The 22,653-nt window shown below is 38.8% G+C and overlaps 1 protein-coding gene across 5 annotated transcripts in view; it reads left to right on the top strand.

The window, feature by feature from the left end:
- The window catches only part of TMEM117 (transmembrane protein 117), a 492,082-nt gene that overhangs the window by 235,845 nt on the left and 233,584 nt on the right, over positions 1 to 22,653 (top strand). For all 5 annotated transcript variants that reach the window (XM_053557171.1, XM_053557168.1, XM_053557172.1 and 2 more), the window contains one exon: positions 20,963 to 21,062. In XM_053557171.1, the coding sequence (XP_053413146.1) occupies positions 20,963 to 21,062 (100 nt within the window). The remainder of the gene's footprint in view (positions 1 to 20,962; positions 21,063 to 22,653) is intronic.

The raw sequence follows: 22,653 nt of genomic DNA, 5'->3' as shown, positions 1-22,653 counted from the left end.
ATCACAGTTAAAACTGTGTCCCCACCTCCACATTTCTCCTGCTAGTTCCCTAGTCTGGCTCTTGTCTTTCCCTGCCTCATGGCAATAGCCTCCTAACTGGGCTGGTTTCATCTCATTATAACCTTGTGAATCTCTGTGCTGTGGTGAACTTAGTGTTGGGGCGGGGAAAGTTCTGTATCATCTGACATCCATATTCACTTTAGTAACTGAAAGTGCTATTTGCGTTTGGGAATGAATGTAAATTCCTCTGTTGCTCTTGGCCTGTGAGCCTCTGGTTGCAGCCTGCATTTCCAGCTTCATCCCTCATAATTCTCCTTCATCTTCACCAACTAAGTCCTTAGCTCTGGCTTCAGTTTCTGTGTGTTTTGAATGCACAACTATATCATCCTCTACCTTGCCTGATTATTTTTGCTATATTGTTTCTTCTACCTGAACTTTCCCAGCCCTCCTGCCTTATATAAACTGACTCATCTTTTAAATTCAAATTCTCATGCCATTTCCACATGGAAAATTTCCCTGACCCATAGCATACTGTTTTTTAATTGCGATGATTTCTACTTGGCATTGCAATTTTCCTCTTTTATCTTCAACTGTCTATCTCAAATGTCTTTCCCTAATTACAGTACATACTGGTTGAATTGGGTGCATCTCAGTTGGTCTTGTCACAGACCCATTCTGTCCTGGAGCTCGGAACTTGGACTTGGCACAGCTCCTTGGCTAGTGTTTGTTGATGCAGTGGCTAGAGGTGAATGGTATGCAACAGAATCAGGGAATGATTCTAAAGACATTTAAGAATAAAGCTAGGATAGATCTTGTTTTTGACTATTGAGTGAAGTAGGAAAGAGAATTCTGGAATAGCTTTCCACTTATCTTAGAGCTTCATTTATGTCATCTATGCAGAGAATGAAAAACGTGTGTGTTTTTATCTTTTGGTCAGCCATCACATAAATTTCACCATGATATGTGTCAGAATAATACTATTTAACTCTCTTTCAATTACTCTTCTGCTTCTCTGAGTTAGGAGATCTTATCAGTAAAACTCCTTACTGTATCTTTGGGCTACAGATTTACTGAGATGCACAGATTATCCTCATTTTGTTTTGTTTGTAGATCATTTTTCTGGTGTGTAAATCATCGTCTATCCTCCTAATTATTTATCAACTCTCAAATCTTTTGCCACATTTTATCCTTATCACATCTTGACTTATTTAAAAAAACATGAGTAGTATTTTCTGTATTGGAAGGCAGTTGTAGTAGTTGTTCTGAATGATGGAATTTCAGGTGACATTTTCCTTCCAATTTATAATACTTTTTGTATTTTAATAGTGATTTTTTTAACTTTTATAATTTAAAACCTTTTTAAAAGTAGAAAGGCAAAGAAAAAAAGGGAAATATATTCATGGGAAAGAATACAATTTACATAAAAGCTAGTCCCTTTCTCATCGAGTAATGACCCAGATTTGTTTTTAAGAGGATGAAGTTTATTTAACCAACAAAAATTTATTAAGTGAGTACATTAACTGGGGGTGGGGGGGAAGTACTATGATTTAGAAGAGGGGCAAACTCACTGAGCTTTAGAAACACAGGGAAAGGTGGAAGGAAGAGGGAGTGATATTGGACTTTTAATTCAAAAGCTAGGCAAGGGATGGCTGCTGAAAGATAGAGGAAGGAATCTCAAACCCAGGGAACACCATTGGAGACAAAGGAAAGCAACAGGCTCAGAACGGCTGGAGATTACTGTGTCTATGAGATGAAGAGAAGTGGAAAAAGAATATGCCAAGCGTGTTATTTTGTTGATTCATAAACCTTTCAAGGAATTAATGAAAGGACAGTTTTTTTGTTTGTTTGTTTTTATTAAATCATAGCTATGTACATTAATGCAATAATGGGGTACAACGTGCTAGTTTTATATACAATTTGAAATGTTTTCATCACACTGGTTAACATAGCCTTCACGGCATTTTCTTAGTTATCATATTAAGACATTTATATTCTACACCTAGTAAATTTCACGTTTGGTATGCTCTTTTAAGTGTTACACATGATCTAATTTTATTCAAATTAAAACACACTGTATTTTCCCTTTAGCTTCTACTTTCCAGGGAGAGGTATTTTTTTACTTCTTTAAACTTACCATAGTTTATTTGATTAACACCCTTTGGACAAATCTTGCTCCATTTTTATCTTGTCACAGGTGGACTTAGCTCCATCTGTAGTTTTAAAATAGTCATACAATCCTTGCGTTTTACTTGTCAGTTCTCAAGGGTCAACTTGGGAATATAATGCAGCCTTTAGCAAAGAGACTTTCCCCAGATCTTTAAATAACCTAAGATAATATTAAACTGTATTTTAGCTTATTTTTACTCAGAATTCATATAGGTTTGTAGGTTGTTTTTATTTTTATTTTTTTTTCTGGAAAACTGAGTTTAAGATGAACACAAGCAGTTTGTGTGGGATTATTTTTACCTAATCACGTGCTACTTTGAATGCAGCGTGTGCCAGGCACATCACCTTCTGATGGCAGCTTGTTTCAACCAGAATGTCTCTAATTTAAATAAATTCTGGTTGTGTTAATCACCAAAGATATAATTATGTCATCATATGCTGTGTGCTTTTTAAATCAATGATTCTGAAACAGGCTGTTCTTTGATATTTTCATCATTTTTTCATAAGCTCACAGACGGAATTTGGGTAGTTAGAAGCTAAGCGTCCTTAGCAGACTCTAGATGCCTTCCCACGGCAAGATGTTCCTTGCTTTTCTGAAGGATATGGAATATTAATTGGTGAACACTCAGGCTAATGAATAAATGAAGGCCCTTTGTTGGAAATCAGGAAATGGTAAATGTTTTTTTGCATGGGCCCCCACTTTGATCAGTTCTGATCTATGCAAATATACTTAATCATGTCATTTTCGTGCTTAAAATTCTTAAAGTGCTTGCAATTCTTTCAGCATTTTCTGCTTTTCAATGGTCCTTTGTAGGGACTTGGAAAACCCTTTGTGCTTAATGTAGTGACTCTTGTCTCCAATTGTCTTCCAGACCACCTGGGGCAGTGGGCAGAAGCTTTAGCCACACCAGTGATTCCTTAGTCTGGCTGGGTGATAGCACCACAAGGTTGAAAAAAGTATTGATACCCGCACCTCCTCTTGGAGAGGGGCCTAGGCAATAGTGTCTTAGAAGTCCCCCAGGTGAATCTAATGTGTAACCAGGGCTGAGAATGAGTAAATATGGATCAGGGCAGAGGTCTGCTGAGCATGCTCACCTTGGGCTGTGGTTAAGGGAGCTGAGGAGTCTGGGAAGTTGTGTTTTGGGGACATGGCAAATGAATTTCCAGGTAGGCTTTTTAAGGAAGGAAGTTAAAGTCAACAGGATAGGGACTAGAAAGCTTGAAGAAAGAGAGAAAACTCAGAACAGAGAATGGAGATGGGACCTGGGCCATCCATGGAAGTGTATGCCCACAGCAGGTAAGTCAAATTCTGAAGAGTAAAGGACAGAATAAAAAGGACAATCTAGTTATAGACAAAAAATACTTAAAAATTAGTAGGGATTATAGTTTTCTGATTTGCTGTCTTCTGTTGTCAAGTTCAAGTTTACATACGCAAACTAAGGCTACTAAGTCTTGCCAAGGCAATGCAGTCTGTTTTTCCCTGCCTTGTGAACTCATACCTTGACAGTAGCAGTCAGATAAGGTTCACCAGGTGCAGGCACAGATATGTAACTGGAGGCCTCGCTTAGGCCTGTTATTCTGCCTATTTTCAGTACTCTAGCATCTTCTTGCTCACAGTTCCAGGAGCTGGATGAAAAGCTAATGGTGTATGTAACCAGAGGGTCTGCTTTTCAGCTCAGGAGTTGCTACCAGCTTCCCTTGTTCCTGCTTGTGGATATTGTCTGATTTTATACTTTGACATCCACATGTCTATTAAATCACCTCCCTGGCTTTGATGATTGGACTTTTTCTGTTGGGCTAAGTTACATGCTTACCCTTAGACACAGGACTGCAGTTCAGACTCTGATTGCTCCGGACCCTGTCCTGGTTTTGGGCTGTAGGCCCCCTTCAGTCCTGGAAGATATATGTTCGTAAGTAATGAGTCTCTTTTATCAAGGACTCTATGAAGATGTCTAAAATATATTTGAGTGTGAGTAAACCTAAAATCTATAAAAAATACAATGGACCCTTATACAACATGAATTTGAACTACATGGGTCTACTTATACTCAAATTTTCTTCCATCTTTGCCATTTCCCAGACCAACCCTTCCTCTTTCTCCTCCTTCCCAAATGGCCAGTGGTTGGGAACCATGGAATTATATGATAGTTTTATGTGTCAGTTTGGCTAGGCTACAGTACCCAGCTATGTGATCAAATGTGAATCTGGGTGTTACTGTGAAGGTGTTCTGGTATTTTGTCAATGTGGCTGACATCTACAATCAGTTTTTTTTTTTTTTCTTTTAGTCAGAGTCTCAAGCTGTCACCCTCGAAAGAGTACTGTGGCGTCACAGCTCACAGCAACCTCAAACTCTTGGGCTTAAGTGATTCTCTTGCTCAGCCTCCCAAGTAGCTGGGAGTACAGGCACCTGCCACAATGTCCTGCTATTTTTTGGTTGTAGTTGTCATTGTTGTTTGGCAGGCCTGGGCTGGATTCGAACCCATCAGCTCTAGTGCATGTGGCTGGAGCCCTAGCCACTGAACTACAGGCACCAAGCCCTGATGGTTTTGAGTAAAGGAAGTTATTCCTGATGATATCCGTGAAGGGTGGATGCAGGGCTTATCCAATGAGTTGAAAGGCAGCAGAAGCAAAAAGAGGTTTCCCAGAGAAAGAAGAAATTCATCCCAAAGACCGCAATATCAGCTCCTGCTTAAGAAATTCCAGCCTGTTGATCTGCTGTACAAATCCTGAACTTAGCCCTGAAAGGTTATGGAGCCAAAGATAAAAGACTATTCCTAGGTGCAAGATGAAAGGAGGAGGAAGGCCTGGTTTGTGCAATTAAAATGGCTTTTATTCCCCCTGGGTGCAGGTGGGGTGGAATCTGCAACCAGGAAGAAATACACACGTGAGCAATGGCAGATGGGGGTTTTAAAGGTCGGAAAGGTGGGGGTCAGGACATTCCTTTTCCTGGGTCAGACATCTGTTATAAGGGTGGGGTTGATCCATTTACCTTTCCCAGGTGGGACATCTGGTGGGAGAGGGTAGGGGGTTGATTCTTTTAGGCAGCTCCACCCTATTTGGGTGAAGTTTGACTCTGTCAAGCCCCAAAACTGCATAAGCCAATTCTTTGAAATAAATGTCTTATCTATATAACATGTCTGTGTCTGTCAGTCTGGCTGTTTTGTCTGTCTATCATCATCTGCTGGGTCTGTTTCTCTGACAGTTTCCTAAATGGAAAGCGTTTTAAAGGTTTGAAATAAATAATATCCAGGTAGATGTTAGGATAGAGGTTTGTGCTTCTCATGTTCTCACTTTTGTGTGAGTGTTTCAGAAAGCAGGCTTGTTTACAAGGCTATGCTGAGCCTGCTGGGATGTGGCCTTTGCCCCCGAGCCCTGCACCTGTAGCACTGGGCCTTCCAGCAGCTGCCCAAGCTGCTTCCTTTCTCAAGCCCTGCTGCTTTCAGCCCTCTTTGCCTTTGTGTGTTTCCTTCTGCTTCAAACACTTTTGCCCTCTGTCCTCCTCTGTGAAGCTTTCTCTTCTCCCTGCCCCCTCCCCTTCACAATAGAATTAGGCTCTGTTCCTCCCTCTCTCCCACCTCACACAGAGCATTCTCCATAGATGGCTCTGTTGATTTGTTTGTGAGTCTTTTTACATTTGCAAAATGGTAATGACCACCTCTCATTCATCTTGGTATTCTAAGCACCTAGCGGTTCCTGCGGGTAGGATGTGTTCAATCAATACTGTTGAAAGAGTGAATAAATAGCTGACTCTCTCCTTCAGGGACAAGCCGCGGCCTCCTTTAAGTTCAGTTGCAGATAGCTGGGAGGCATCCTAAGAGGTTATTCTTTTGGGACTGGGTAGCTCCTAAGCTGTTTGTACCTGAGTTGCCTGAAGAAAAATTCCCAGGCAAACAGACCTTTAATTAACACCAAAGGCCTCCCTTCCAGTGGTTGTGGGGTTCACGGGTATGCCTCGCAGATTTAAGCTGATAATGCAGAAATCTCTGGCTTCGTATATTAATGGCATAGATGCTTCACAAAATCAGAATACAAATTTGGGCTGATGTATTTTAACCTTTAAAAGAGTGACTTGACGTTTTCCCTGATATCTTACCTAGTCCCAGGTAGGGTCCCTGGGGTTGGCATTTTTCCAACACTACCCATAGAAAGAATGGAACCATCTGATTATTCTCCCCTTTCACATGTGTCTGGCCACTGTAGCTGCTGTGTGGTTTTGCTGGTCAAGTGTACTCACTCCTGCATAGTCGTGTGGACTTCTGTCCACCCAGCATGCTTGCTCTCTCTGGCCCAGATCCTGCACCCACTACAGAGGTATCTTTAACCCCAAAGATTGAGTTCAGAAGAGCTTCTACTGGTCTTATCCGGTGCTGAAAATAGCTTTCCCATGCATGTCCTTTAGTGAGTAGCCCAAGTCAGCAGCCAGGCCACCCACACGCTTTCCCCACAGTTTTTGCTTGGAGCATCTCATCAGTCTTTTTCTGAGTCAGGTCCTCCCCTGCAACCCTGAGTGCTTTACATCTTGGGGTGCAGAGCTGCCCTTTTCCTCCCTGGTGCTCAGCTCTGCATGTCAGGAATTTGGGGCTTTGCTAGAGCCACAGAAGTTGATGACATGCTCTCCTATTGCTCTTCCTCAGTAACTTTCTTATCTTTTTTTTTTTTTTTACTTTGTCACCTGTGGTAGAGTGTCATGGTGTCATAGCTCACAGCAACCTCAAACTCCTGGGCTCAAGTGATCATCTTGCCTCAGACTCCTGAGTAGCTGGGACTAATAACTCTTCTCTTAACCAGGGGAGTTACTGGGAAATTACCCAAGTGACTCTTCATGGACATGAAGGAACACTGGCTTCGAGGTGACTTTCTGCTTCACCCCTTGAAATAAATTAAGCAGATATAAATTTTTATGAGGCTTTCAAATGACGCTTGATTTAATCTCTACCTTATCAGGCGTTATGCATGTGAAACCGGCAACCCTGGCACACAGCTGTAGCATCATTTTCTCATGAAGAGACACCAAGAGGCTCGGTCAGTTAAGATGCAGGAAGATGGTTAAAATCAGCACCATGTGGAAGAAACTCAAACAATTTAATATCCAAATGTGAATTGTCCACAGGCTTTAAAATAGGGGCTACACTACATTGTAGGCACTCGCTGTCCTTTACTACATCATTAATTTCCAGCTTCATCTTTCATTATTCCTTTACCTTGACCTTGTCCTAGCTGCAAGGACAAGGACAAGGAGCTCGGACAAGGTCATTCTCACTAATTGCACAGCTCCAATGTGCATGGCCTCCATCACACATCAGGAATCTCCTGTTGGTCCCCTGTCTTCCTGTGTGGCACTCTCCCGATTCAAGAGAAAAATAGTTTTCTCTCAAAGCTATGTTCTTTTATTATCCCAGTGTTTCTCCCACAAAATGATAATACTAGCTACCATTTTTGTGAGTCTTTTCTACACAGGTTCTTCCTATGTGTACTTTTTAAAATGTAGAAATAGCATGCCTATGTAAAAGTATAGAGAGCACGCAAGTACAGCTTATTTATTGCAAAGTAAGCCAGGTGTGGTGGTGCACACGGCTGGTCCTAGCTCCTCAGGGGTGGGAGGATCCCTTGAGCCCAGGAGTTTGAGACTGCAGTGAGCTGTGATCATCCCACTGCACCCCAGTCTGGCGGCAGAGTGAGGCAAGACCCCTTCTCTAAAATAAAAGAAAAAAAGAATGACTGCAAGGTAAATCATTATAAAATATTAAATGAATGAGAAGGGACACTAAGAAAGGGGCTTTAAGAGGATGACAGGTGGGAGGAGAACCTGGCCTACTGAACCAGGAAGCCGGGAGGGCCCATAAGAATGTGGCTATGAAGTAACCTGGGTAACCAGTGACCAATAGAAAGAGACAGTCAGTGACCAATAGCAAAGGGCAATGCTGCCCGGAGGTGCAGAGAGGCGCAAAGACTTACAGCCAACTTCAAGGGAGAGAACCAAGGTGTTTATTCCCCTCAGGCCTTTGCATCTCTGGCTCTCACCTTCTCTCCTTCATGAGAGGGACTCACTTTCAACTCTCCTTGGAAGTGCTCTAAACTTTCTCTTTGTTCTTCCTAAATAAAATTTCTCTGTGTTACAGTGAAACTTGCATAGGTTACTTTGCTTTCTATCCATGCTGCCTGTGCTGCTCCAGTTTTATTCTCAGTTTCCATTCATTTTTGTTTTCAATTATTATGCTGTGCCTCGGTTGAACTTTCTAGCTCAGCTGAGTAATCAACCAGGTCAACTGGGTTTTGGGAACCAGGAACCCTGATCCCCAACAGTGAACACTCATATTACCCATCCATGTTATCACCATTCGTATTAAACAAAAGAATATTGCCAGCATCCCAGAAGTCTTCTCTCTTTTCTACTGGTAAACCTCTTCCTTCCTCCAAAGTATCCACTATCTCCTTTTTTAGGCTACTCATTTTCGTGCTTTGTTATATAGCTTTACCACTTCCATAACACTATAGTTATAGTTAAGTTTTGCCTGTTTCTGGGGTTATATATTTGTAATGACATGATATGATATGTTCTTTTTATCTGACTACTTTCGCGTAACTGTTTCTGAGCTCCATCCGAGCTTTGTTTAGTACTAGTTGGTTCCTTTTCATTGTGTAACCGTCTCCATCATATGACCGTGTTTTAATATATTCATCTATTTTTTATTGATAGACATTTGGGTTGTTTCCCATTTCAGGTTATTATAAATAGTGATACTGTAAATATTCCCGTACATTTCTCTGGGTGCCCATGTGCACATCTGGGCCTGGATTTTTCTTGTGGGAAAATATGTAATTATAGATTGAATTTCATGAATTCAATCTAATCTGTTCAATCAAATAAAAAAAAAAAGCTACAAATCTGTTTTTTATTTCCTTTAAGTCCTGTATGTAGTTTGGTAATTTGTAAATAGTTTTCTAGAAATTTATTGATTTCACCTAAATTTTTATTTTTATTGGCATAAAATATCTCAGTGCACTTTCATGATCTGTTTACTCTTTGTAAGATCTGTAGCAATGCCCCATTTTTATTCCTGACATTGGTTATTTGTATTTTCTCATTGTATTTATTTTTTATTTGTACACTGTCATTTAGTAGATTTGGAAGAAGGAAATGTAATTTCTCACTCCACCAAGTTTACACGTAATCCTGTTTGTAGAGAGCTGTTTACATGCGGCACCAAAGAGCCTCCCGGGTAATAGCATCTCAGAGACAGGTGAAGCAAGGACACCTGGTTCAATGACAAGGGCAGGGTGAAAAGAAGGGGTTATTATTATTATTATTAAGACAGTCTCACTCTGTTGCCCTAGTTAGAACGCTGTGGTGTCACAGATCCTAGCAACTTCAAACTTTGGGGCTCAACTGGTACTCTTGCCTCAGCCTCCTGAGTAGCTGGGACTACAGGCTCCCATCACTATGCCCAGCTACTTTTTCCGTTTTTAGTAGAAATGGAGTTGAGGGAATGGAAGGGCATGTTGCCCTTGCTCAGGCTGATCTCAAACTCCTGAGCTCAAGCCACCCACCTGCTTTGGCCTCCCAGAGTGCTAGGATTGCAGGTGTGAGCCACTGTACCTTTCCAGAAAGTGATTATTATGAATAAAGCACAACAGATTTTATTCCTAGTCCCATCGACTCACACCTAAATCAGTAAGAGGATATTGCATAAGAGTAAAAAGAGTTAAAAGAAGCATTTCTCCATAATCTCTGTGGGAGTTTAAGACTACAGGCATCAGCAGTACTGTTGATATTGGCTCGTGGTGAAACGGGCATGGTGTAGTATCGTGGGTGTGATTTGTGAGGGAGGTATCTGTTACGATAATAGAATTTACAAAGATGTTTGCGTTGTCCTTAGAACAGACATAAATACTTTGGCCTTGGCATGCACATTGACAATCTGAGTAGCAGTGGCAGGATTTTTGGTCACTAACAATCTAAGAAAGGGTATCTTTGAAACCACTTTTGGCATCTGCATCACCTGACCTTCATTAGACTGAGCAGAATAAGAAGAAAATAGTATGGTGGTAGCTAAAGTATCAGTTCTAACAGTGCAAAGAGAATTCTCAGAAAACTCATCCAAAGGAACTTGATGGGTTTGACATGTTCACAAGGTGGGTGGAAACATGGTTTTATTTCCTTTATCTCTTGTTTTTAAACCCTGGGTTGATGGGTGGTGAGGTGCACCTTAGGAAGCACACGGTACAAAAGCAGAACATGAAATTTTTTATGACCAAACCAAAGGAAGGCCTCTATTAGTCAATCTGCTGAGCAAATTTATGGAGCAATGAAGACCATGTCAGTTCTGTTTTGAAGGGCTTTTGATGGGAAAAAGGCATTACCAGGCTAAGGAGATGTCTAGGGACTTTAGAGTTGTCCTACAGAGGGTCCAAGTTCAGGGATGACCAAGTGCAGAAGGAGAAAGTGCCTGTATTTGCCATCCTGAGTCAGTCTTGTGTCCTGGGCAAACTTAACTCCTGGGGCCCCTCTCCCCGGCACTCCTGTTGCTCTCTCCCTGTATTCTGTGCTGCTGAGTGATGTCTGCTTAATCTGATTTTCTTCTAACCTTCTCCTGACACCTTGTAGGAGATCTGTACAACTCTTTGATCTGTCGGAAATGAAGCCCCACTCTTCCCAAGCTATGCATTACCTACCGTTATTTTATCTCTTCCAACATTTTTTATTTCAAAATTAGGCTCCCTTTAGATTAGCTGGCTGAGAGATTTAATATCTGGATTTTTATCTCTTCCATGCACAGACATTCCCTTCCTCATTGTCACTCACTTGACACATTCCAGCAGTTTGCCCCATGCCCCTAAACGTGGAGATGCGGTCTAACAGGCTGCTTTAACTGGAACAGGTACCACATTTTCCTTTTTAACCCGGACAGGGAGAGCTATTCTAAACCTTGGCACACTTATGAATATGTGAGTAGGACATTAAAATTTGAACACAAGTTCCTCCCATGGCCTTGGGAAGTATTATGAAGAGTGAGCACAGCACACTCATCCTTGTTCTTACCAGGAATGATTTGAAACCAACTTCAGTCTATCAGCTACACTGCTGACTCTTTTTCTTATAGTCAATTTAGTGTCACTCCTTTCTAAAAGGTGCAAGAATTGTTGTATTATTAAAATTGAACAAAATGTTCACAACCTCATTTCTAGAGTCGAACATCTTTCTTTGGTGAATGATTACAGTATTTTTCATTGCAATTAATAGATGCTTTGTTAAATTAGCTTAAGAACAAATATGGAGCTGGGCGATGTATGTTAGATAGTAGTGGAATGTCCCATGGAAACCGAAGGACAAGAATGCAGGCCCCAGGAAGGCGATGGGATTCCACTCCCACTCCACCCGCGTTCTCCTTGTCTCGCTTCTCTCCTGTGTCGGCGGCCTTCCTCCATCCTCTCTCTGCTCCTCTTACCCCCCGCCTCTCTCTCCTTTTCTTCCCTCTTACCACAGACTTTGTCCTCAGTTCACAGCAGACAGAACATGGTCACCCAAAATCACTGGGTTGTATTTTGGATAGCCTCCTGGAAAGAGATTTTCTTCTGTCTCCCTTTTGTGTATTGCTTCTAAATTACCAGGAAAGGAAATAATGAGATGGAAGCAGGATTAGGTGTCAGTACCCACATCTCCATCAGCTTTGGCAGGAGGAAATCACCAGACAAGCAGTGCTGAGGGATAATCTAGGAAGTGACCACTAGCTCTGGGGTGCTATTTCTTTTCCCCTGGAAATTTATAAGGGTACAAGTATCAAGCTCAGGGTATGGCATATTGTGAGACATTAGCAATTGTTTAATAAATAAATGAATATGAAATAAGATAGATGCTTATCTAATGTAAACTCACATTCTTCAAGAAGGGTTTCAGGTGAAAAGACAGGCTCCTTCTCCCTTACCCACATCACTGGAGCCTAAAATTTCTTCTCCAACATTGGAAGAAAATAACTGGGGACAAGTGTTGAGTAGCCATGGACAAGAAAATAAGATGCTGATGAATTTGTATTCAGAAGAAGATGGACAAGGAGGAGGAGGAAAAAGAACAGGAGAAGGGGAGGGAAGGGAAGGAGAAGAGAAAGGAAAGAATAATTATTACAGGCCAGGTGCACCGGCTCACACCTGTTAATCCGGATTAACACTCTGGGAGGCTGAGGTGAGTGGATCGCCTGAGTTCATAGGTTGGAAACCAGCCTGAGCCAGAGAGAGACTCTGTCTCTATGGGAGCTGTGGTGGGCGCCTGTAGTCCCAGCTACTTGGGAGGTTGAGGCAAGAGAATCACTTGAATCCAAGAGTTTGAGGTTGCTGTGAGCTGTGACACTACAGCCCTCTACTGAGGATGACAAAATGAGTCTCTGTCTCAAAAAAAAAGAAAAGAAAAGGTTAATTATTACAAGTGCTTTGGATTTGAAAATTTTGTAAGAAATAGAAAATCATTCTCATTTTTCAGGTTTATTCATTTTATTATACCCAGTGGACAAATTATAGTTACTGGGAAATGTTAATTATTGTATTTATTTCCCCTTGTTTTCAGTTCATTATCTTTTGTCCATTTTGACCATTTACAGTGTAGCTTCACTGGCACACACCCATTACATTGGAACTTATGTTTTGTTTTACTTTAAGCAGCATCAAAAACTTTGCAAAATCTATTAAGTTATATTTCACTCTACCAATTATTTTGAAAGGACATATTATGCCAGGTAAATTAATTAATACTATTTGTCTTAAATCACATTTACAACAGTAAAAATTGATGGTAATGAATTGTACACATTTTATATGAATAGTTCTAAACACACTGAATCTCATTTGGCATTAAAACGTGATTAAGTTAGTAATATGCAACTCTCTGGGTTCCTTTGGGGACTTTTGGGTTCTTTTAATAATGAGCTCAAGATTTTAAAACTTCATTTTGTAATTTATTTTTTTCTAATGTTAGTAAAGATATATGAGGGGTTTTTGCTGTATTTGTTTAATTTATTAGAAGTAGAAGACAGAACTATTTTGAGCATTACATTAGATTGCATATTTTTGGATTGTTTGTGAAGTTGACGAAAAATTGATTTAAGAAAATAACTTGAGGTATAACCACAAAAATGCTATAATTTCAAAATTAATTTTGAGACTATGTTTTTTCAAGCTTATATACCTTTGACATTAAAGGACAAACAACAAATGTACTTTTACAATATCTATTAGAAGGGCAGTGAAAAAGTTTTGTTTCTTTTTTATATGGATAAAATAAATGTATTTTCTTATATACTTCCAGTATTGTTTGTGCGAGAAAATTGGCTCACTAAATTATGTATTGATATCTAGTTTCATTTAAAGGATTATTTTAAAATAATATGACTCAGTAGATTTTTAATATTTTACTTTTTAATTTTTAGTCAACTAACACATTCGAAGGAAGTAAATTTACCACATGTGATTGCAGAAAGTCAAGGAAGGGTTCTTTATTTTGATTTCATTATATTCCAGCCTCTAGGCTTTTTCATAGAAAGGGTAATAAAAATGATACAGTGATACTCTAATTTTGTGAAGACATCTTAATTACAGAGGCCACAATTTTTCTTCAGTGTCCATTTTATTTTTATCTTATATTGCAAATCCTTGTTTTTCCCTTTATTCTTTCATGTTTTTCTTAGTTTGGCCCTGACATTAGATGATTTAAGTCATTTTCTCACATTAACCAATTGACTACTTAATCCATTTGAATATTTGATTGCATTCCTAAAACACAGTATATGCTAGACAAGGAATTGTGTTTGCCCAGGAGAATGAAATGTGCTCTTTACCCATGATGGACTAAATCTTACGGGAGAGAGAAGCAATGCAAGAAAATCATTAAAATACCCCTATAGACGTACCTAACATGGAGGCATAGTAAAGGTAAAATGACAACATCAGGGAAGGGGTGACTTTCAAAAGTAATGGCAGGAGATTTCTGTAGACAGATTGAGTTATAATCTCAGGACAGAAGACCAGGGATGACATTCCAGACAAAGAGAGCATTGTGGGCAGCGATGATGAGGTGTCACGTGGAATGGTGGTAGATTGGTGAGACTGATTTCCTGGTGAGACGGAGGGCCTGAAAGAAGGGGATTGTGAAATGAAACAAGTCTTAAAAATAAAAGTCTTTCAGAGAGTGGAAGTTTTACCTCGTGACCATGGGGACTGCTACGTTATTTTAGAAAACAGAAGCCGGTGGGCCCAAGGTTTACCATTTCCTTGCATGCCTGTTATGAAATAGTTGTGCTAGAAGCTTTACATACTTTATTTCACGTAATCCTCAGTAAACCTCTGTGAAGGAAAGATATTTTTTGCCACTCTGTAGATAAAGAAGTGAATGATTATCAAGGTTGATCATTTGTCCCAGATTTGTGGGTGGGCTGTAAGCTTAGCACTTTCTGATTCTAAGACCCCTCCTCCTTCAATATATCTTACCACGTCCCCCAGAAGTCATAGTGGTAGTAAAGAGTCTACAGTCAGGGAAAAATAGTCACAGGAGGCTAGAAGGCTTATTACTTCGGTTTCAGATTAAAAAATGATTACAGACAGAATTTAGACATTGGTGATGGTGATGACAGAAAAAAAAGCATAGAGCTGAGGGGTTTTCAGAGTAATCTTAGTGACTGATTCAATGTTGAGAGTAAAGGAGAGGGAGGAATTAAGGTAATGCTAAGGTTTCTCAAATGAATTTCACCACAAATGAATTTCACTAAACGGCCTGAAGTGAGGCAAGGAGTAGGAGAAAGCCTTGCTGTGTGGTGGGTGTGTTCACAGTCAGGGTGGGTGTGGTCAATGAAAACTCCGTCTATAGTCTTTCTGCATATGTCTTCCTTATAGAAATTAGAGGGAATGAATGGTTAAACTTGGGAAATTTGAGTTGGAGTTTTTTTTTTTTTTTTTTTTTTTTGAGACAGAGTCTTACTTTGTTGCCCTTGGTAGAGTGCAGTGGCATCACAGCTCACAGCCACCTCCAACTCCTGGGTTTAGGCGATTTTCTTGCCTCAGCCTCCCGAGTAGCTGGGACTATAGGCACCCACCACAACACCCGGCTATTTTTTTGTTGCAGTTTGGCAGGGCCTGGGTTCGAACTCGCCATCCTTGGTGTTTGGGACCGGCGCCCTATCCACTGAGCAACAGGCACCACCTTAAGCTGGTATTTTATCGGTGAGCATTATTAGGTATGATGCAATTTTAGTCAGTCTGGGTTCCATGTAACAATTGTCTGCAGCATTTTTGACACTTCAATGCATCTTGACATGCAGCATCAAACCCTGTATCTGACCAGGAAGGTCCTTACATGTGTATTGAACTGAGTCAAAGTCTTTCCATAGTTAAAAACTAGAATGGGTAATGGTTGACCAAGAGATTAGATTCAAGTCATTAACCTAGTTAATTATTTATTACAGACACAAAATGATTGAGAAAAGGTTAATATAGTAAATCTACCTATAATTCCAGGCATTTTGTGGTCACATATTTTCATCTCAGTGTCTAAGAATACTTAGAGCTTTTGCTTTTGCTTAGAGCTGATGTTTAACATAATTAGTTACATACCCATGTAAGTCAACTACTTATCCATGATTTATTTGTGTATGAAGCCCCCAGTCTTGTTTATGCTGCCCAAACATGGCTAGGAGAGACAGCTGTGACATTATGAATCCAGCTGGCCACAGATGAATCTTCAGCGAAGCATGAATCCATATTGGTTTGGCGATCTATGTTTATTGCCTCCTGTTAAATTTTCAGAGACTCAACCCCTAAATTACCTGGCATTGACTACATCCACTTATGTTATAAGTAAGATTGAAGTGAACTGGAACTTTTGTTGCTAAGCGATTGAGCATCTCACGTATGTGATTGATTCTTTATGTTATAAATTTATTGACTGTTATTTCATGTTAGAGTTTGTTTAGTTTACGTAATTGGTACACATGTGCAATAAGCTTGATAGCTCATATTGTCAAGCTGTTCTGATAATTATTAATTTTATCAGATCTTGTATATTGAAGTATCTACTTGTTTATTATGGATTTGACATTTAAGCTTGAGATCTCAAGAAAAAAATAAAAACTGAGGGTAGCGCCTGGAAGGCCAATAGAACTGCAAAATTTTCTAGATCTATGCATAGTGGAAATAACCAGTTAAAGCATAAAAGAAAACAAACAACATATGAATAATTAAAATAATTCACCAAAAAAGCACCAGATAAAAGCACCAAACCAAACAAAAACTTTAATATTGCCTCCTATCAAATAAAATTTAATTCAGAATAACTTCTCAAAATCATTGGGTATAGGAAACTCTATAATTTTACTATTTAGAGTCTATTGTGATATTCAAACTAGCTGACGTTGCTGACATAAGTGTATGTATACTCTCACATTTACAACTCAATCAGGAAATATTTTTAAATGTTAATTAATATGGAAATCAATGAAATATTAGTTGAAGGTACAGCAATTTAAATCTTAAATTGCACACGAACTTTGTGGCCACCCTGTATTTTATGACGAGTTTGCACATTTTTAGCTCTTCCTCATATTTGTCCAAATAAACAAATATAAAATAAATATTAAATAGTAGTATTTACATATCACTCTTCATTTTTAAACATATTAGTTATTTCATTAATTATGCCGAATTGTCGGATTTGTCATAACACCTAGTAATTGTTATGTGCCCACAGCTGCAGGTGAGAATAATTTCTTGATTTTGTGCTGATATATCATTCTATGTGAATATAGGACAACTGTCCTGCAGTCAAGTAGCTATAAATGTAGTTGAAGAAAAAAAAGTAAATCACATCTTAAAGACACTTTTAATATCTTCTTATGTGGACAGATTCTTCATGATTTAATTTTATTGTATTGGCATTTCTAGAGCTTGTGTACAGAGATCTACTAATGCTATATGGAAATGAATATGAATAATTTGGGTCACTTCACTAATTAATAGTTAAACAAATATTTGGTGGCACTATGTATAGGTAGTGCTCTAAGTCCTAGCGAATCAAGAGCGAACAAAATAGCCAGAGTAACTCCCTGTCCCACATCTACTCTTAGTTATTGTTTTCCACTCTTGGTTTTCATTAATATGATCCTGTTTCTTGACATCCTAGACTTTTTGAATGGCAGATGTTATGTATAAAAATATATGGAGGACCTAGGTGATATTTTATTTTTCCAGAAAAATTTCACTCTTTCCTAGATTAGGTGGAAAGAGTAGATCACCATATGCCAGATTGAATACGGGCTGATTGATCCATCCTTGTTTTTTGCCCTTTATAGCCCTATATTCTTTTGGACTACAGTTGCTGGCTAGTTCTAAATTACAATAGTCTCTTCAGTATGGTGAAATTAATGTCTCCATAATCCTTTTTAGAGACATTACTGAATCTTTTGATCTCCTCTGGAACAAGTTCAGATTCTGGCAAATGCTTCGAAAGGCATCCAGCTGTGTCTCAAGGTCTCTCCAGGGCACGTTTCCAATGCTGCCTCTCCAGCCCACTGAGGCTGCCCTCTGCCTTTTTGAAGCCCAAGATTCTTATCTTCTTGTCTTGCTTGCAGAGTCAGCAGATGTCCAGAGAAAATATCAACTAGACCTTCCATAATTTTAACTTTTCCATAGTTCTCTCCAATCTGATATTTTTTGTGTTCTTTCTAATGTTCATTGCTTCATCAATTCTCTGATGCATTTAAGAAGATTTCTTGGGTAATTGTTGTATTTAATTTATATTTTTCAAGTTGTTCTTGACTTCACCATAATGTGTTGCAAGTGAATTATCCCATCCCTATTTTCAGACACCAAAATAATGATGCCTTCTCTTATACACATCTATAGAATCTAAAGGAATGTACCCTGACATTTTCACTCTACCCCAATATATTCTAGAACTAATTGGCAAAGTGGACAGATAGGGCATTGAGCAAGTTCTTTAAATAGGTGTCTTTGAAAGAGCTGGACAATTACCTGTGCTAGTCCTCTAAAGCAGCAATTCTCAACCTTCCTAATGCCTCCTAATGCTGCAGCCCTTTAATGCAGTTCCTCATGTTGTAGTGACCCCCAGCCATAAAATTATTTTCGTTGCTATTTCATAACTGTAATTTTGCTACTATTATGAATCATAATGTAAATATCTGATATGCAGGATGTATTTTCATTGTTACAAAGGGGTTGCGACCCACAGGTTGAGAACTGCTGCTCTAAAGTAACATTGAGTTAACTGCCACGAGCTGTTCAGTGATGGTGGTCCTGAATGGAGAAAGACCAACCTTGGAGCCTTTCAAGAAGAAGCTGCTAAGCTTGTTGAACTAAGTGTGAGACTTGATGGTAGCTCTGGGGAGCTAGAGTTTCTCTATGCTACTGTTGGATTGCTATGGCTTATTTACAAAGAAATAAGTCCTGATTTTTGTTGCCTACTAAAGTACAAGAGGACAGAGTAGATGTTCTTTGTGGTTTTCATGTCTCTACTATTAATTGTAGGAAAAAGGAATAGGATAGGGGATAAGTGCCTGATTTGGGTGTCAATCAAGTTTAGATTCAAATCCAGTCAACTTATGAGGTGCTTGATCTTGAATGAGCTGCTAATACTCTAAATCTCATTTCCATAATACCTGTATTCCAAATTGGAGACAACTGGAGAGATACAACATAATGCAACGTGCATTTCTGGATGGGATACTGGGCCAAAAAGAACAGCTGGAGGGACACAAATAGGTTTTGTGGATTAGAAGGGAATATTACATCAACCATATTCTAGTTTTGAAGGTTTCCTAGGGGTTGATAGAAGAGTGTTCTTGTTTAAGGAAATAACAGTCCATAGTATTTAGGGCTAATGGACATCGTATCTATAACTTTCTTTCAAATAGTTCAAAGAAAGACTAACAGCCACATACACACACACATAGACACAGTGTGAAAAATAAGAAAACGAACAACTGTATTAAAATTTTAATGTGCAAGTCATGTTTGACTTCTGCAATTACAAGAGGTGCTCAATGTGACTGGCATTCGCCTTTTGTTATTATTATTTTGGGTAGTACAATTTTAACATAGTTTTTACCTTTCTTAAAATGTGCATACATTTTTGGCACCCTGTATGTGTATATATATACTCACTTGTATTGTGAGATATATAATATAAAATATATTAATGCATAAGATAAATTTAGAAAAAGGGGTGATGTATGCACTCTTATGTTATGAAATATGTAGTATATAATATGTTAATATACATAGGATAGATTTAGAAAGGGCTGTGATAAAGCAAATGTGGTCCATGTGTAAAGTTGAGAATCTCAGTGAAGGGTATATTAGGAGATCTTTGTACTGTACTTTTAACTTTTGTTGAAGTTTGAAGTCATTTCAAAATAAATTCTTGAGCTTTAAGAGAACTGAATTCCATACTTATAAATTATTAATAATAACACCTTTTTTGTACTGGTAGGAAGGTTTAGAGACACTGTATTTAAAGTGATAATAACTGTTCCTGGGACATTATAAGCATGCTCTTTATGGTACTTACACAATTTTGGCCATTATGGAAATTATGGAATTGGAGATCCAGAATTTTGGATGAGACCTTAAGATATAGACCCTCCAAGGTAGATGAATGAAGCTTGTAGAAAATGAGTTGTTTTAAGAGTTTATAAATTGATTTTGTTGTTAAATAAAACTACTTAAATATCTGTTTATTTTATGTTACTCAAACCATCAAAATAACTCCAGAGAAGGAAAAGCTGAATTAGAAGTAGTTTACCTTTCAGTGATTTCAAAAATGTGCTTTTTCATAATTTCAATAGATAATAACAAACATGTCATTATCTCTTGTGTGTTATTTTAAAATTAAGAAGAAATGAGTTTTACTACTACTCTGAATTGTACATTATGAAGAATAAATAGAGCAAAATTTAAAGTAAAAAACCTGAGTGAAAGGAAATTAGAGTAAAAAAACATTATAGGAGAGAGATAAATTTGGTTTTTAGCTACTGTGCATTAATTATATGATATTGATTGGGGAAGTTAGATGATCTGAGTCTCAGTTTTCTCAGAGAAATTGAAAAATAGGAAAAATAATACTTAGAGTTTTCTTGACTATTTAATGAAGAAATGGAAATGTCTTATAAATAATAACATGGTCTCATTATTAGTATCTATTGTCAATGGAAACAAAAATTAGTTATCCAAAAAGCAAGTAATAAAATTAAATCTTCTGGTTATTGCTATCCCACACATTTGAATCATATTTCACGTTGTTTCATTGCGTGGAACTTTTATTCCTTCTTGACATTGTTCCAGACATTATTCAGAGATGATATTGTATCCAAAGCCTGGTCCCAGCACTTTGTCAGTGGTCTGACTTGCCAGACTGAAGGAACGTTAGTTCTTCTCTTCCCCTGTCAAGTTACTCTAATTCAGAAATTGTTTCTGCTCTGCTTCTACTTGAATGATCATGAGATGATACCTTTGCTGAGTATTTCTGTTTGATTTTTCAAAAGCTGCCCTCCGTCTTACAGCTCAAATCTGAAATGCACATGGTAATTCCTCGAGCCACGTTCAGTCTTAAAGTCTTCTTTAAAGTGGCTAGACACTCTCAGAGTTGTCAACAGCCTTCCAGATTTGTAAGCGTATGTGATGGGGCTAGAGAAGGACAGCTTATTTAAAGTGGGAACAATACCTCTGCTTGTTGTTGCTGAACCAGAAAGCTTTGACTATATGGTTGTCTGAGTCTGAACAATGTCTTGTGTGTTTGTTTCCACAGAGCATATATCATTACAGACTACATGGGCATCCGAAATGAAAGTTTCATGAAATTAGCTGCGGTAGGGACCTGGTTGGGAGACTTTGTCACAGCTTGGATGGTAAGAAACTTTTAACTTCACCCATTTAAAATAAATATAAAATGAAAGACATGTTAATGATGTTGGATGAACCCTCCTTTTGATGGTTTGGAGTAAAATAATTAACTCTCTTTCTTTTCTTTTTTTTTTTTTTGTAGAGACAGAGTCTCACTGTACCACCCTCAGTAGAGTGCCGTAGCATCACATGGCTCACAGCAACCTCATACTCTTGGGCTTACGCAATTCTCTTGCCTCAGCCTCCCGAGTAGCTGGGACTACAGGTGCCCGCCACAATGCCCGGCTATTTTTTTGTTGCAGTTTGGCCAGGGCTGGGTTTGAACCCACCACCCTCGGCATATGGGGCCGGTGCCCTACTCCCTGAGCCACAGGTGCCACCCTTAACTCTCTTTCAAATGGAACAAATTTATGAGTACAGATGAAGCCAGAGATTATATGCAGTGTCTATGGACCTCATAAAAAAATCAATGCAAGTGGGATATCCATGATGGTTCTCCTCCAGAATCTGTCTACCTACCTGTCTCTCCATCCATCCATACACACACAATTGTGTTTGAGCATACAAACATATAAACTCTCCTACAATCAATAGAAAAAATTTCCTTGTAAAGTTTTAAATAATTTTGTTTGTCTAAATAAGGTTTTATGAGTTTTTTTTTTTGACACATACAATTTTTAGTTAAGGAACATGGTCTGGCCTGTTGTAGAACATATGAAACACTTTTTGAAGACTTCAAAAATAGTTTTCTACATTTGTTTCTTTCATTGAAACTACTAACTTAATGATAACTAAGAGTTCTGAGAATTTTCTGTTTTATTCTCATTCATCTATTATGAATGCAACAAACAGACAAACCATATCTCATGCTGAGCTCATCTGTCAAGAGAATAACTTCTACTTTTTTTTTTTTAGTGACAGAGTCTCACTCTGTTGCCCTCAGTAGAGTGCCATGGCATCATAGCAACCTCTAGCTCTTGGGCTTAGGCGATTCTTCTGTTTTGCAGTTTGCCTGGGGCTGGGTTCGAACCCACCACCCTCAGTATATGGGGCCAGCGCCCTATTCAGTGAGCCACAGGCGCCGCCCAGTAACTTCTTCTTTTAACCACTGAGTTAAAAACTTAAGGTTAGCATGTTTAAAAGCCTCTCGGTCCTATAAATTTATAAAAGAATCATTGAGTACAAAGAGCATAATTTTTATAAAAATGGAAGGCTTCATTGATACCTTTCACAAATGGAGCTAATCCTGTCTCTAACAGTACATTCACTTGAAAATAAGGAGATCTACCAAGGAAAAGATCAGGCCTGCCTCAGACACACACCTGTCTCACAGAGGTGTCTCACAGAGGTGTCTCAGAGGTGGTAGGTAAATCGTCCCAACAGAGTTCTTGCTATTTCTATTGGCAGCTTTGCTTCTTACCTAGAACAGGTGTTTATAGGAAGCAGTGGTAGCATCCTGTTCTTATTGTGATCATCCCAGAAGAGTGCCAGCCAATTGCCAAAGGATTTGCACAGACTGTTTCTGAGCCTCTTCCCACCTCTTTTGATTTTTTAGAATGTTAGCAGAACAGATGACCAGATGTGTCCAATTCCATT

This window comes from Nycticebus coucang, chromosome 12 (assembly GCF_027406575.1).
Source record: "Nycticebus coucang isolate mNycCou1 chromosome 12, mNycCou1.pri, whole genome shotgun sequence".
Classification (NCBI taxonomy): Eukaryota; Metazoa; Chordata; class Mammalia; order Primates; family Lorisidae; genus Nycticebus; species Nycticebus coucang.
This window is presented reverse-complemented; position numbering and strand designations above follow the sequence as displayed.